Source organism: Cavia porcellus, unplaced genomic scaffold (genome assembly GCF_034190915.1).
Source record: "Cavia porcellus strain 051 isolate PalLab524CR breed Dunkin Hartley unplaced genomic scaffold, mCavPor4.1 scaffold_7, whole genome shotgun sequence".
NCBI classification, from domain to species: domain Eukaryota; kingdom Metazoa; phylum Chordata; class Mammalia; order Rodentia; family Caviidae; genus Cavia; species Cavia porcellus.
In genome coordinates this window covers 29,637,962-29,654,684 of record NW_026947490.1, presented here as the reverse complement: position 1 = coordinate 29,654,684, position 16,723 = coordinate 29,637,962, and the positions used below count along the sequence as shown (strand labels likewise).

Here is a 16,723-nt window from a genome sequence, read left to right as displayed (position 1 = left end):
ACAATCATCTTGCAACATTTGGAAAATGGAAACCATGGCAAGGATCAGAGGGGTGCTGTCCAAGACAGGATCTGGGCTAAAAACCCACAGCCAGTCACTGAAGAGAGAGAGCACAGGGATTCAAGAACCCTCTCTTTCCCCCTCTGGTGGTCCAATATTTGAGTCCGAGAAATAGTCAGTAGAAATTAACAGGAGGAAAGGCATGCAAGTGTGCTACATGCATACACACACACACACACACAGGGGCATCACAAGAACAAAGGCAGGCTGGGTGTGGTGGTGCATGTCTGCAATCCCAGAACTTGGGAGACTGAGGCAGGAGGATTGTCATGATTTTGAGGCCAGCTTGGGCTACACAGTGAGCTGAAGACCAGCCTGAAATACATGGAAAGACCCTGTATCAAAAAGAAAAAGAATGAAAGGTGATTGAGAATCACAGATACCCTTCTTGATGGGCAAACAGAAGGGGATACAGCAGGCATCCTAAAGGAAGCATGATGACCCCTAGGGGGAGGCAAATGGGCCTGGAGAACGGATGCTAAGCTTGCCAGAGCTCCAAGTGTGGCTTCTGACCTTCAGCTTCTTTGGTGACAAGAGCTTAATCTTCCTTGGGCAGTGAGGCAGCAGAGACATGTAGAAGGGGACTGTGTTCCTTTCTTTCAGATCCTGTCCTCACGGAGAGGTGGGGACCCCAGAGCAGCCCTTCCCTGGGCCCTTGCTGCTTCCCAGCTGCTCTCAGTCTGAAATCCAAAATTGCAAATTTGGAGGTAGTTTTTAAGCCTCAACAACAGAACAGGAAACCAAGGCAACACTGGGTCCCTCTTCTCCACCTCCCTTGGCAGTGACATCACTGTGGTTTTGAGTCACTGCCTTGAGGGTTCCTGCAGACCTCTGCTCCAGTGTCCTCTGTGGAGGTTTTGGACTGCCCCTCTGCTGGCCCGACATCTACTAAGCACACTTCGGGGATTCCAAGATTCTGCTCTGGGACTCCTCAGACAGCCCTGGCTAAAGAGGATCTCCTCCCTCCACAGATTAAGCTGACGCTCAAGAGAGTTCCGTCCAGTCATGACAGTGTGGGACAGGGTCTCCCAGTCTGAAAGCAGCTCAGGCGGGGCAGAAGGTTCAGGGCCAGCAGATGCCTAACTCAAGGCCACCGGCCCTGCAATATGGTCTGCTCCAGAGCCTGGGTACTTTGTAGCCCCCACCTAGATAACTCCTCAGATGAGGGCTGCTGCATTCAGGGATGGAGAAGGGCCCCAATTGACAACTGAATCAGTCACGGAGCCTCACAGCTGCTACCGGGGCAGGACCAGCTAAATTCAAGCTCACAGCCAGTTTGCCAAGTAGATGCACTTTTCATTTGAAGAGCTGCCATGTGAAGGATGACTTGAGACAGTCCCGATTCACAGATGAAAAAAGAGAGGCCCAGGAGAATGAAATGCCAAGAATGTGTGAACAGCTATGACACAGCTCAGTGTTTTCATCTCCCTAAAATCTACTGTCAAAATCCTAAACAAAGCAATGGCATTAGGGTGCAGGACCCTGGAGACTGGGATTAGTGTCCTTACAGAAGTGGCCCCAAGAAGCCCTGCCTTAATGTGCTTTTGGTTTCTATGGCATAACACTGAGACGAGGTAATTTATAAAGAACAGAAGCTTATTTGGCTCGTGATTCCGAAGCCTGGGAAGTCCAGGCACATGGACCCCATGCACCTGCTAAGCATGGGGTGAGGACCTCAGGCTGCTTCGACTCCTGGAGGACAGCAAGAGCAGCCAGTGGGTGCACGTGCAGGAGAGAAGACACGAGGGGACACTCGCTGTGTCACAACCCATGCTCAAAATAACAAATCCAGGCCTGCGAGAGAAAGAGAACCCCGTTATGCAAGGACTTACTCACTAGATCTTAATGACCTAACTGCCTGGCAGTTCTCACCTTTCTCAACACTGCCATGAGGAGAATCAATCCAGCGCCCCCAGTAACCCAAGGCGCACCACGCCACGCCCAGGGTGACCTCCTCCCTGGTGACTGGGTGGTTCAGTGGCCAGCCTGCCCGCTGCTGCCCAAGCTGCATTTATTGTGGGATCACACTGTGTGTGTGTTCCCTTTGGAGGTTCTGTGTTCTGGTTATTTGGGGGTGGCACTAGGACACAGGTGGGCAGTGGGAATTTGGGGATGAGGGGACACAGCTTAACCCAAGTGTGAAACAGTAACCTAGGTGACAGAGAATTATCTGTCGGAGATCAGAGGTGGTGAACCCAACAGTCTAAGGCCCAGATGTCCTGTTTAATGGAGACAGCCAGGCCCAGCCTCTCCCCTCAGACCCGGGGCTCTGCACCCAAGCTCCCACTCCTCTGCCTCACTGTGACCTGCTCAGCAGGCAGAAACCTAATCCTTAACACCTGATTTCTATTACCTGGCTCTGCTACCCACCCCCCAATCACTCAGAACCGGAAACTACTCAGCCCTCCTTTTGCTTCCTGAGAGAGTAGATTCCTCTCTGCTGCCCAGGAAGGGGGAGACCAGCTGCCGCAGAAGGAAGCCCCCTCCTTCCTTCTCTCTCCCACCGGCTCTGCCTGTCTCCTCCAGACGAGAGGGCAGAACTGGTGGATGCAGGGAGGTGTGGTTGGCTCTGCTTTCATGATTTCTCCTCCCTGACTTCCCTCCCTCCCAGGGTTTCCTAGGAATCCTGGAGATCTAGAAGTTTCCCAGAGTGCAGTCATGGGAGGAGCATCCTAGTGCGACTCCAGCATGGCTTCACTCCACAAGAGTCCAGCCCTCTGTTTTCCTGGAAGTCCAGAGGCTGCCGCTGCACACAGATCCCAGGGATTCCTCACTAAGCTCCCATGAGCTCCCTTTGAGCTGTCTTTCTGTATTGGCCACTCAGTAGCACAGCAGACCTGGGGTGGGGCCGTCCCGGCTGTGAAGTCTCTCCCTCCTATTTATCTTCTTCTACCCTCCTCCCTCTTTCTATGATCCTCCCTCCCACCCTCCTGCTCCGTCCTCTGCTCTGCCTGCCTGGGGAAACCCAGGGTGTGAGACCTTAGGTCTGCCAGGCAGATGGTCCAGGGCAGTCGAGAAGTGATGGGGCAACGGGAAGACAGCAGACAGAAATTCAAAAATAGAAACAGCGGAAGGATGAGACAGTCAGAGGACAGAGAGGAACACATAAAAGAGACAGCTCAGAAGGAGAGAGAGGGATGCAGAGGAGACGGAGGGAGGCTAGAGACAGCTAGATCAATAGACACATGCATGTGAGAAACACACAACATACAACATACAAGATGAGAACTTCAGAGAGAGACAGTCAGAATAAGTCAAGGAGAGCAAGAGTCAGAAATTTAGAAACAGCAATCCTTTTCTTTTCTCCCCCTTCCCCATCCCCATTTTGATTCCCTGTCTTGCTATCACTCCTTCAAAGGATACCTATTTATTGAGCATCTATTAGGTACCAAGTTTTGGTCTAGGCTCCAAAGACCATCATTAATAAAGCACGTAAAGACCACTGCCTGTGTAGAGCTTGGTTCTAACAAGGGAGACATACTTTACACGAAACCTAAGATACTAAGTGAGCAAGCCAGGGGTGGTGGTGCATGCCTGTAATCCCAGTATTCCAGAAGCTGAGGCAGGAAAACTCAATGAGAATCCAAGACCAGCTTAGGTTACACAGGGAATTGAAGGCCAGCTTGAGCTATGTATTTAGAGACACCCTGGCTCAAAAAAATCAAAATACTAAATAAGAAAGTCCATATACTGTGTAGGAAGCTGGTTAATGCTATGGGGGAAAAGGAACAGAAAAGAGGGTTGAGGCGCTCAGGAATCCAGGGGTGGGCTGGTTTCCACATTAGACAGGTGATCAGATAAACAAACCTTCCTCTCCCTCTGTGTCACCTCCTTCTCTCCTGTTTCTCAGTATCTGGATTCTCTCAAAGGGCTTCCTTTCCACTCCAGGATATCTAGCAAATAAAATGTCTACCTAGATCCAAGCATTTAATAAAATGCAGACTTCTTCAAGTTGCTTTCTGGGGTCCCTACACCCTCTCTAGTTCTCCAGGTAACAAATATAGCAGTCCCCTCTTATTTACAGGAGATACTGGCAAGATCCAGTGGGGCTGGCTGAAACTATTGGATAATACTGAACTGTATAAATATTCAAGAATTGTCACTTAAAGGGAGTGCTTTTCAGGATCTCTTTGAGATACTCTGAATTGCCAGAAACATGACTCTTAGGCTCAGAGGTTACTTCTATATTTGATCTTAGCCAAAAGGCCAAGAGGTGACTGGGACCATTTTGAGTAAAATAAGGGCCACTGGGACCCAAGTGCTGTGATACAGCAATAGCTGGCCTATCAGGTCAGGAGACCTAGACGTCTACTGACCAGCGTGCAGGTGGCACATGGGGTACAGACACATTGGACCAAAGGAAGAGTCACAGCCCAGCAGGACAGAGAGGGACAGCATGAGGTCTCACTGCACGATTCAGCACAGCTCGCAATTTAAAACAGATGTGTTGTTTGTTTCTGGTATTTTCCTTTTAGCATTTTTGGACCATGGTGGACAGAAGATAGAACCTTGGCTAGCAGCCTATGGTAACCATCCAGACCTGGACCTCCCGACACGGGGCCAGGACAGGTGCAAAGCTAGCCTGCATGAGCTCAGAGGAAGGGCACGGTGAGTTGCTGGCCAAAGCCTGTGCACCCCAGTCTTGAGGCTAGGCGCCCCTCAGAGTCTTCTCCACCCCCCACTGTCCCACAGCTTCTACTCCCATCCACACTCAGCCTCGGGGCCCTCACGAACCCCGAGAACACTCTGCTTCTCTGACATGACCTCACCCACCGCTGAGTCACCCTAGCTGAGAAGCCCTGGTCTCTCTGCCCAGTTTGTCCATTGCATGGGACTAGCGTGGACCCTGTCCCTCCCCTGCCCGCATCCCTCCTGTGGCTCCCTGAGACCACAGGACCAAGGCCCAGCCTCTGAGCTGGCATGCAATACCCTGTATGTTACACACATTCAACAGCTCTATTTGCCGTTCTATAACGTGTGCCTGTATCACAGCATCCTTTTGCAAACCGAAAATACATATAACATTTTATAACCTTGCTACATGCTCCCCCTTCCCTGCTGGTATCATCCTGTCTGCTTCCTCAATATGGATCTCCCATGATTTGTGGGCTGGTCACACCAGTTCCTGTCTTGGATTTCCCTTTCCTGTTCTACCTTCCGGCCCCATGTTTGCCATGGCTAACTCCTCTGTTCGGATCACCTCCTCCAGGAGGCCCTCACTGATTCTCAGGCTGGGTGGAGAATTTTGCACTGGTGTGTGGTCCTCTGTTTACACAGCTGTCTCCTCCAGCAGATTGGCACCTCCACTAGGACAGGGCCTCCCACTGAGTCATCTCTCCTGCTGCGCCTGCCCGCCCAGGCATCACCCAGCCCAGAGCCCCTCCCTCCAGCAGCTCTGCAGATGTCCATGCACTGAATAAATGTTTTTCCCTCAGTCTCTTCTCTGGTTTTGCCCTATGTCCTCCGTCCTTTGGTATATTTGTCCTGATGTTTCATAAACCACACCTGGACTCAGTATCTTAGGAAGGCCACTGAAGCTCAGGCCAGCACCCAAACTTAGTCACCATTGGAGGGCCAGGTTCCGGATAAGATGCCTGCTAGCACAGAGTGCTGGAGGTCTTGCTTTCTGCAGAGCACACCACCTTCATCTGTCCTTGTTTCCAGTTCTGGGTTAGCTACTTCTGGTTTTGAAGGAATCCTGGAAGACAGGGTGAGGGAGGAGGCTGGGCCTGGACCCCTGGGTCTAAGGGAGGAGGGTGAGGGGCCTGGACTCCTGGGACTTAGAAGATGAAACTTCTTGGGTAGTTTCCTGGTCTGACTCTGTCTCTGTCTCTATATGTGTCTCTTTCACTCCTGCCTGCTCGCTCTCTCTTGTTTTAGAAACATCTGGTTTTATACAGCTACCCCACCCAGGCAGGGCAGGGCAGGGCAGAGGCCCGACAGTCAAATACTTGGTTCTGGGAGGAGGCTGGGCTGCCTCCTCCCACAGCACAGAGAATCTCCTCTCCCTGTTCCAGGCTGGACTCCATCGGAGGATCCATCATCTTGACACCAGGCCGCCTGGGCCCGCGGCAACAGTGTCAGACACAGCCTGATCTCCTCGGGTGGGTGGGCAGCACCCTGGCTCCCACCCCACTGATGGACAGGCCCTGGCAAAGCCCTGACCCAGCACCCACACCCCGACTTGCCCCGGGGAAACCCAGGGTGTGAGGACTCCAGCAGAGGAGAGGTCCAGGGCAGACTACGAGAGACGGAGCAAGCAGGCAAAGGGAAGATGGAGAGACAGAAAAGTGAGAGAGACACTGAGTGAGAGAGCACAGAAAATTTCCTAAAGAGAAAACCTCAGAAAGAGGTGGAATGGCCAGAGACTGGTGATGGAGAAAGAGAGAGATGGACAAAGGGATAAGTAGAGCCACAGACAGAGACAGAGAGACAGACACACAGACAAAGGATGAAAAAGTCAGGGAAAGACAGTCACAGAATTAGGAGGCCCGGGAGAACAAAAGTCAGAAACCAAGAGGGAAAGACACACAAACCCACAGAGGAGCATCGGCTGGGCAGAGGGAGTGGGGTGGGGGTGTGGAGACAGAGGATGGGAGCAGACAGAAGCGCACAGGAGAAAACTGAGACAGACCGGGGTACTCGGATGGGTTAGGGAGCCAGGGCCGGATGCTGGAGACTGAACACACCCCGGGAGAACCCGGGGCAGCTGCTGGCAAAGGTTGCTGTCACCTACACTTTCAGAGCCAGCAGGGCACTGTGCAAGTATTCAACAGAGATTTTTAAAATTTCATAGAAAGAAAGACATGACAACTGTGACATTAATATTTATAATGAGTCTTCCAGCCCCAAGGAGCTGGGGGTTTGGGTCTCTTTTCTACTCTTGCTCTGAGTCAGATTTCCTGACAGCTCAGGCAGCTGTAACGAATGATCTGAAATTTGCCCTTGAGTTCAGGGAGAGGTAAATTCCAGCCCCATGCTCCAAACACTGGCACACACATATTTAGACAATTACACACAAGCATGCACACACACACACATGTGCATCTGTCAGGCAGACATTCTCTCAGGGCTCTCGTTCCAGGCAGCCCTGCCTCCCGAGCCAGGGCACACGCAGTCACACCTACAAATGAACACGTGTGTAAGTTTCCCTGAGAGGATACTGAGGGGAGCAAAGGTGGGGCCCAGAAAGGGGCAGTGTTGGAGTGGCTGGGGAAGGGAGGAAGGGAGGGAGAGGGGAGGAGAAATGGGAATGGAGGGATGAGATGGTGACGGAGACAAGGAAGACCGAGAAGTGAGGAGAGATGGGAGGACAGGCAGAGAGGACGGGTGAGGAGAGACAGCTGAGAAATACAGACTTGGGGGGAAGAAGGAAGGAAAGAGACATAGGGATGATAGAGAGGGGCGAGCTGCTCACATGCAAGAGAGAAGGACAGAGAGACAGACAGACAGACTCAGGGAAGGAGGGCTGAGGTGAGCACAGAGCGGGCTGGCATCTGGCAGGGGCTGGGGCACTGGCGGGAAACGGGTGGAGCTGCCGAGCTGTGTGACCTCAGAGACCCTGGCCGGCTTCTCCTGACGTCAGCCCTCCTCCGCCCCGCTGGTCTTCAAATGACCCTCCTGCAGCTGTCCAGCCACAGACTGCAGTGCACCAGAGAGCAGTGACGGCCGGACTGCAGGATGACACAGGTATGTGTGTGTGGCCGCATGTGCTGGGCACCCGCACGGGTGCAGCATGCGGGACCGAGGTGGGAGTGTGCGGGGCAGTGAGCACGTGGGGCTGAGCGTGGGACTTCCGTCACTGCTGTGTTGTGGGTGGCCACACATGCACACGTATGTGAGCTGTGACAAGGCTGTGTTTCTCTGCATGTTTACCTTGCTCTAAATCTCTGTCTGTCTGTCTGTGCGCCCTAAGACACAGAGATAGAAAAAGAGACTAAACAAGCAGAAAGAAGGAATGAGTTGGGTTGGGGCTTTTCAGGTACAACAAAATATTTAGTTGAACCCCATGAAATCGTCCGTGAGCAGCTGCTCCTTGGCTATAAAAGTGGTGATTTCACACGGTCCCATCTCATCTTAAGTGTTAACTACTGCTTCTCCTGAATCCTCCCCATCCTCACCTGCATGCCCAGGTGGGTGACCTCAGTGAGTTTGTTCCCCGTGGGCATCTCCTATCCGTGTCACCCCTTCCTGACACAAGAATGTGTGTGGCTTGCGTGATCAGGGGCACTTGTGTGGCTGATGCTGGCAGCTGCCGGGGTCACTGTAATCTTTTGCGAGATGTCTGTGGCTGTCTAGTACAATAGGCATGATTTTAGTCTGTGTGTCCCTGTCACATGTCAGCATGTGTGTGCGTGTCCAGGGGTGTGCGTGTGGGTCCATCAGTATGACTCCGGCCACCACCATGAGTTTGGCAAGGGCCAGGTCTGAGGTAAAAGGACAGAGAAATAGGATTCTAAAAGGAAGAACAATGTAAGCTCCTTTCTGGCAAGCAGGAGGTCGTGAGTTCAATTCCCGGCACCAAAAAAAAAGTAAAAGAAGGAATGATTGTTACTGAGCCATTAAAAGTTCTCTCCTTCAAACTGGATATCCCAGGACTGTAGTCTAGGCTATTCAGGAAACTGAGGCAGGAGGACTATAAGTTTGAGGTCAGCATGCACGCGATATAGGAAGACTCTCTCCCTTAAAACCAAATCGTAAAACTCTACCTAACCTCTGTCCTATAGAGGCATAACATGAGCTACAAATATGATTTTCAAATTTGAAAAACTGAGGCCAATTTTAATTTGTTATTTAACCCAATGTTGGGGAGTCTGAAAATGTTCTCTGTGAAACTCCAGAAAATAAATATGTGAAAAGTGGGGGTTTTATGGTCTCTAATCTCTCTTGACTTTGATGTAGTAGACAATATATATACAGAGGAGATTAAAATTTGGTTTAAAGTCACTAAAATTTGAATTTCATGTAATTTTCATGCATCACAAACTATTATTTTCCTTCAGGCTTTTTTCAACCATAAGAAATGTGAAAAGCTATAAGCCTACAGGCTGTTGTGGACCTTAACGTTCTGACCTTTGCTATTTATTAAAAGTATGGTCGCCAGGGATTTAGCTCAGCAGCATAAGCGCCTGCTGTTTAAACACAAGGTCGTGAGTTCAATCTCTGGTACCAAAAATATATATATATATATGGTCATTTCAATACATAATCTACAGAAAACTATTAATGAGATATTTTTACATTCTTTCTCTGGGCCTCGGGTTTCAAAGTCCAGTGTGTGTCCATAGTACGGCCCCTCAAATCTTGCATGGGAAATGCTTAACCTGGACTTAGGTTTTGCAAAATTGATGGTTGAGAAATACAGGCTTCATAGACTTAATTCATTCCAAACATATGCACGGTAAACACTTTTGATAACTGCAGCATCTGTTTGAAGTTTTTAAATAATTAAAACTAAATGAAATTTTTTAAAAAATTGGTACCGACTGTATTTCTAGTGCCTAGTAACCGCCTGTGGCCGGGACACAGGTGTCACCACTAACTCAGCCTGGGAGGCCGGGTCTATGACACAGGGAAAGGGTGGCACTGCCCGAGTCAGAGGCCCAGCTCCTCTCTACTCACTACCTGCACGACCTCGGGCAAGAGCATTCGCCTGTCTGGGCCTCAGTTTCCTCACTGGTAACAGAAAGGAGAAACAGCACCTAGCTGCTAGGGTGAAGGCAAAGTAGACCCCCTCTGGGCCCGAGGAAGAAGGTGCTAAGTACCCATTTCACAGTGGAAATGGGCACCCTGGCCCTGGTCCAGGAGTGCTCACCTGCACCTGGCTCTGCTCAAGAGCGGTGCGCAGAGAGATGACTGCTTCACCTACGGCCACGCCCCCGGCACAGGCCACACCTCCGGGCTGATCTTCCTCAGGTTTGCCATCTGTACAGTGGCTGCATACGCCCTGGCTCCCAGCCCAAGGCAAAGACAAACTGTGATTCAGGGACCTAAGCCTCTGTTTATCAACTCTGGCCTTGGGCAGGGTGCACACCTCGGTGTGACGCAGTGGCCCCAAGGGTAAGATGGGATGATAGTCCTTGGCCCAGGCTAGTGTGAACATGGAAATAAATCCATCCATATGGAAGGTTTAGGAAAGCCCCAGTATGTGCCATTTCATCTTACCCTTCTGGTACCTGCTGTTATTATCGCGGTCCCACCCCAAAAAAATCCTGGGCTGTACAATGAATCTTCACTTCATGTGTCGCTGAGATGGACAGAAAAGATCCAGCCAGTCTCCACTGCGTATAAAGCTAGTGGGTTTTGGGGATGTGAAAACTTACTCGTTATCCGGACGGATAAAATCCACCTTCCACCCTCCACAGACACCTGCCTGCCACCATTATCCTCACTAATGAAAATACCTTTCTAAAAAAAACAAAAAAACAAAAAAACAAAAAAACAAAAAAAAAACGCCTTTCTAATGCCTGGGGAAATCTTTGGTACAAAAGCTGGGAGGCCTCCCATCCAGCCTGCGACGTCTCCCCAGCAGAGGCCTGGGGCTCATCCCTGCCTTTGCCCTCTCCGCGCCCGCAGAACGTGCCCAAACCCAGCCGCACTGCGCACCGCTGCTCCAGCCTGGCTCGGCGGGTGCTCACCATCGCCTTCGCGCTGCTCATCCTGTGCCTCATCACCTGGGCCTACGCAGCAGGGGTGCCGCTGGCCTCCGATCGCCACAGCCTCCTGGCCTTCGGCCTGTACGGCGCCTTCCTCTCGGCGCACCTGGTGGCGCAGAGCCTCTTCGCTTACCTGGAGCACCGCAGGGTGGCGGCGGCGGCGCGGCGCGCGGCCAAGCAGGGACCCCCGGACGCCTCCACGGCTCGCAGCGTGGCGCTCACCATCTCCGCCTACCAGGAGGACCCCGCCTATCTGCGCCAGTGCCTGGCGTCGGCGCGCGCCCTGCTCTACCCGCGCGCGCGGCTGCGCGTGCTCATGGTGGTGGACGGCAACCGCGCCGAGGACCTTTACATGGTCGACATGTTCCGCGAGGTCTTCGCCGACGAGGACCCCGCCACCTACGTGTGGGACGGCAACTACCACCAGCCCTGGGAGCCCGCGGCGGGCACGGTGGGCACGGGGGCCTACCGAGAGGTGGAGGCCGAAGACCCGGGGCGCCTGGCGGTGGAGGCGCTGGTGAGGACGCGAAGGTGCGTGTGCGTGGCGCAGCGATGGGGCGGCAAGCGCGAGGTCATGTACACAGCCTTCAAGGCGCTGGGAGACTCGGTGGATTACGTGCAGGTGAGCGAGGCCAGGGCTGACACCCCGTTCCCGGGGCTGGGGAGGGGGTCCAGGGGTCTGGGGGTCCGTCCTTCCGTGAGGGTGCCACGTTGGCTTCTGGGCCTTTGGGCGAAGGTCGAGTGTGCAGTGTAGAGACTGAATGAGACCTTTCCTGCCCCCTCCCTTCTTTCTTTTTTCCTTCCTTCCTTGATCTGTTCATATCTCATAGAGAGGCTTCCCTTCATTCATTAGCGCGCACGTGCCTGTCCGCCCATTCAACATCGAGATCATCAGTGTATTCAGCTCAGTGACTCCTTCCTTCCGTCCTCACTCACCCTTTCAGGCACAGGTGCTCACTCATGCACTGATCTAGGCATCTGTCCATTCTTGCAACCTGGAGACCACTCGTTCATTGATCTGATCCATTAGAGCCATCGGTTCCTCTTCTTTTCAATCTGTTGCTTCCTTGATTGAGGCATGCATTCATCTATCCATCCAGTTCACGGAAAGACTCACTCATTCATGGGTCTCCCTATCCATTCAGTATCATATTCCACCTTCCTGTCTTCATTCATCCAATGTAGAGATTCTTTCCTTCGCTCATTCATTCATCTGTCACTAGTCTCTCCATTTGGGGTGAAACTGACCACTCCTTTAATTCACTCAACCATTAAATACAAAGATCCATCCGTTTCCCCCTCTCCCTTTCTTTGCTGCTGAGTGTCTGTGTATCCATCCATGTACTCAGTGTAGAGATTTGTTTGTTTACTTAGTCATTCCTTTGGCCGTTCCACATAGACGTTTAGTCACTAATAGACGACATTAGATTTTTATGGCTACAAAACAGATTATGATAAATTTGGCAGCCTGAAACAACACACGTAGCGCTTGGTTGCCACTATGATTTATTATCTCATAGTTTCTGTGAGTTAGGAGTCAGAGCACAGATCTGTGGTCTGATCAGGGTGTCCCCGGGCTGTCACCAGGCTGCCCTCCAGTGGCAGCTGGCTCTGGGCCTCACCCAGGAGCTGAGGTCCTCTCCCACCCTCCTGTGTTTGTTAACAGAATATTTCTTGAAGCCATAGAAGCTCCATGGTAGCTTGCCTAGCCAAGGCCAGCAAGCAAGAGTCTGACTTCTAGTTGCTTTTATAAAGGCCTTGCTTGATTGGGTTAGTCCCACTCGGGAGTCTCCTTTTGATTAATTCGTTAATATGTTTGGAGGCTTAGTTATATTGGAAAACTCATTCACCACTTCCATATAAGGTAATACAGCTACCAACATGGTTGCCTATCAGTTTTACGATATTCTGTTAGTTGGAAGCAAACACCGCACAGGAGAGATAGGTATTATGCAGGAGCTTGGGTCTGGTAGTTCATCTTAAGAAGCAATCAGCTGTTGCAAATGATTAAACATTTCAAAATTATACGTATGTGGTTTGCAGTGTACCCCAGCTGCCCTGCCTCCATCCTGGGGGAAGGGTACCCTCCCTCCAAGCACCAGCCCTGCATTGGTTTCAGGTCTGATCCTGGCCTCCCCCATCCCCAGGTCTGTGACTCAGACACAAGGCTGGACCCCATGGCGCTGCTGGAGCTGGTACGGGTGCTGGATGAGGACCCCCGAGTAGGGGCAGTTGGGGGGGACGTTCGGATCCTTAACCCTCTGGACTCCTGGGTCAGCTTCCTGAGCAGCCTTCGGTACTGGGTTGCCTTCAACGTGGAGCGAGCCTGTCAGAGCTATTTCCACTGTGTGTCCTGCATCAGCGGTCCCCTGGGTGAGCATGCATGGGGCTTGGGCGGTGTGGAAGAAGGGAGTCCAAGGGGCTGAGGGCGTATTTGGGGCTGGAGGGTAGACTTGGGATGGGATAGGTTTAGGCATCGGCATGGCTAAGGAGTGAGATGGGGAACAGGTTGGAAAGGGATGTGGAGATTGGGGCTGAGCTTTGGAAGGGATGGCAGAGGCCTGAGGTCGGTGACCGCGTTGGGGGTTTGGGCTGGGGCTGAGCTTCCTCAGCTCAGGCACTGGAATGAGAGAAGACAGATCTACAGTCAGATGGGTGTGGTCTCACAAGCTGCACCCCTCAGTGGGGTTGAGCACAGAACTGGGTCTGGAGCTGTAGCAGGAGGCGAGACTGAAGACTGGTTAGGGGGTGTGAAAGGTGGGGGCTTGGAGGTGAAGATGGGGTTGGGGTGGCCCTGCCTTGGGACCGCAGAGGCTGATATTCTGTGACCCCAACTCTGCCCAGGCCTGTACAGGAACAACCTCCTGCAGCAGTTCCTGGAGGCCTGGTACAACCAGAAGTTTCTAGGCACCCACTGCACCTTTGGGGATGACCGACACCTCACCAACCGCATGCTCAGCATGGGCTATGCCACCAAGTAAGCTGAAGGGACGGGTGGTAGGGTGTGGGGAGGTCACCAAGTTCTGCATGTGCACCAGTGTGCATGTGCGAGTGTGTGCAGGGGTTGGGGTAATCTGCAGGACCATGGGCTCTACCGTGTGAAATGTTGGGAGAAGAGGAAAATACTAAAGGGCTAAGGGACATTGGCATTGAGCTATGTGACCAGCGGACACCATCAGATGAGCCGGGGCGGGGGCAGCTCCGGACTTCCTGGAGGCCAAGGCAGAGAGGGCACTGCAGGTGGAGAGGTGAGAGGGGAAGGATGGGGGGCGGGAGCTAAGGCTAACTGGTAAGCAAAGTGGACACACAGAAAGAGAGGGTAAAGAAGAGAAGGGAGACGGAGGGAGGAAGAAAGAAAACAAAGAAAGGAGGAGGAAGGAGAAAAAGAGAAGGAGAGGGAAAGGAAGAGGAGAGGAGAGAGGTGGAGAAAGAGAAGAGGAAGAAAAAAAGGAGGAAGAGGAGTAAAGTGAGAGACGGGCAGAGGCCCTGATCTCCAGGACATGCTAAACGCTTTAGGAGGAAAAGTGATTCCATGTGACCTGGGGGAGATAAACCAGATCATGTGACATTCCAGGGAGACGCTGTGCAAGACCCAGACAGAACGTGAGAGACACCCAAGGAACCACTGGCCCAAGACAGAGTCAAACCTATGCTCTTCCTTCCTCAGCCTCCCAGTGTGCTAACACTATAAGCCTATGCCACCACGCCCGGCTTCCTGGAGGGCTTGGAGCAGAGGACTGACATGTGACGGCATTACTCTGGCAGCCGTTTTGAGTACAGACTGCCAGGGCCGTCTGGCAGGCAGGCCGCTGTGGATGCCAAGTGGCACCAGGGAAGGGACTGGGACATGGTCAACTGGGGAGAAAGCAGTTCGGCCCCTTCTAAGGATCTGACTGCTGGTGGCCCTGTGATTTCCACAGACGGAGTGTGTATAGACTGTGTGGTGGACTTGGCCTGACACAGGCATCATGGATGCCCCCCCCCACGGCCACAGGAAGGGGTTCCCTAGAAAAAGACTGACGCATGGTCCACTCTAACTAGTAACCGCCCCCAAGTCCCACGCCTCACGGCAGGACCTGCCAGGAACAGTAAGCACAGCCGTGTTAGTAACAGCCAGGTCACCCTGAGAATGTTAGCAACGGAGAGTTATGGTGTTAGTCAGGCTGACATCACAGGAGCTGACGTTTATTGAGCAAGTACTGGACCTGGGCCTAAGCTCTTGGCATTTAATGCAAGCCCCGCGGTGACCCTCCCAGATCTGCTTCCCTCCCTTCCTCCCCTCCTTTTCTTTCTCTAAACCCTCTGTCTCTCCCCCCCCCACTCTTCTGTTCTTTCCCTTTCTGCCTCCCTTCTCTCTCCTCCTCTTCCCTTTTTTCTGTTTTCTCTCCCTCTCCACCCTCTTTCTTTTTCTCTTCTTCCGTCCTCTCACTCTCCCCTTCCTTTGTCTTCCCTTTTTCCTCCTTCCTTCCTCTTTTCTTGCTCTCTACTCCCTTCTCTTTCTCCTCTTCCTTCTTTCCTTCCCTTTTTTCAGGGCTGGAGATTGAATTCAGGGCCTTTGTGCTGAGCTACAGCTCCAGACCACTTTCATTTTTTTCTAAGTTTGAGACAAGTCTTCTCTAAATTGCCCAAGTGAGACTCAAACTGGAGATCCCCTTACCTCAGCCTCCCAGAGCAGACCAGCACTTTGACACATCCTGTTTTAGATGTGGGGAAACCAGAGGCCCGGAGAGGTTAAGCGGCTGACACCACGGACGGGGCGGGTGCCCAGAGACTGGGCCCCTGACCCCTGCGACCGGCCAGGGAGAAGCCCCTGACCCTGGGTCCTGTCCCCGCAGGTACACCTCGCGCTCCCGCTGCTACTCAGAGACCCCCTCGTCCTTCCTGCGCTGGCTCAGCCAGCAGACGCGCTGGTCCAAGTCCTACTTCCGCGAGTGGCTGTACAACGCGCTGTGGTGGCACCGGCACCACGCGTGGATGACCTACGAGGCGGTGGTGTCCGGGCTCTTCCCGTTCTTCGTGGCGGCCACCGTGCTGCGCCTGTTCTACGCGGGGCGCCCGTGGGCGCTGCTGTGGGTGCTGCTGTGCGTGCAGGGCGTGGCGCTGGCCAAGGCGGCCTTCGCGGCCTGGCTGCGGGGCTGCGCGCGGATGCTGCTGCTGTCCCTCTACGCGCCCCTCTACATGTGCGGCCTGCTGCCCGCCAAGTTCCTGGCGCTGGTCACCATGAACCAGAGCGGCTGGGGCACCTCGGGCCGGCGCCAGCTGGCCGCCAACTACGTGCCGCTGCTGCCGCTGGTGCTCTGGGCGCTGCTGCTGCTGGGTGGCCTGGTGCGCAGCGTGGTACAGGAGGCCCGGGCGGACTGGTGCAGCCCCGCGCGGGTGGCCGAGGCGTGGCACCTGGCGGTGGGCGCAGCCGCCTACCTGGGCTACTGGGCCGTGATGCTGGCGCTATACTGGGTGGGCGTGCGCAGGCTGTGCCGGCGGCGGGCCGGGGGCTACCGCGTGCAGGTGTGAGCGCCTGCCGGCCCAAGGACCCGGGGGGCCAGGTGCCACGGACGCCCCTCTTCCCTGGAGAGTCTGGGCCTCAGTTTACCTCCTCGGTGAAGAGAGCAGCAGACCCAAGGCGCGGCAGTCTGGACTTCGGGGCTGGGACTGCCAGGGAGGGGTTATTTATTGGTAAGGGTGTGGGTTTTAGGATGGTGGAAAGGATCCCACTTCCACCCTGTTCTTATTTAATGTCTATTTGTACTGTGATTAGGATGTAATAAAGAATTTATTTATTTTCTTCTGAACTCGTCTGGTTTTCTGAGCACTTGGGTGGATGGTGGGATGGGGGTGGGGATCCTCCCTGATTGAGCCCCGAGGACTCGGCTCAGACTTGGGCACTGGCTGTCTGAAACTGGCCTTTGCAGGACCCTAAGTTCCCTCTTGGGGAAGCAGGGATATTCATCCAGGCTTGAATTATGCAGTTCACTCACATGCCTTTGCAGAGCATTGGCCACCAGCCTGTG

General features: G+C 53.3%; 1 protein-coding gene and 1 long non-coding RNA gene across 3 annotated transcripts in view; one reads left to right on the top strand and one right to left on the bottom strand.

The window, feature by feature from the left end:
• LOC101787164 (uncharacterized) overlaps positions 1-10,985 on the bottom strand; it is a 31,885-nt gene extending 20,900 nt beyond the window's left edge. Inside the window, exon 1 of one of the 2 annotated variants that reach the window (XR_216205.4) lies at positions 10,849-10,985. This is a non-coding gene — a long non-coding RNA (uncharacterized LOC101787164). Of the gene's footprint in view, positions 1-10,697; positions 10,824-10,848 lie in introns of those variants that run through there. The other variant, XR_002790096.2, reaches the window with a different exon arrangement.
• Has1 (hyaluronan synthase 1) lies at positions 7,348-16,504 on the top strand. The gene is made up of 5 exons (XM_003465585.5): positions 7,348-7,749; positions 10,636-11,337; positions 12,863-13,088; positions 13,560-13,692; positions 15,551-16,504. Exons 1-5 carry the CDS (start codon positions 7,741-7,743, stop codon positions 16,224-16,226), a joined length of 1,746 nt encoding a protein of 581 aa, XP_003465633.2. The 5' UTR covers positions 7,348-7,740; the 3' UTR covers positions 16,227-16,504.
• The last annotated feature ends 219 nt before the right edge of the window (positions 16,505-16,723 follow it).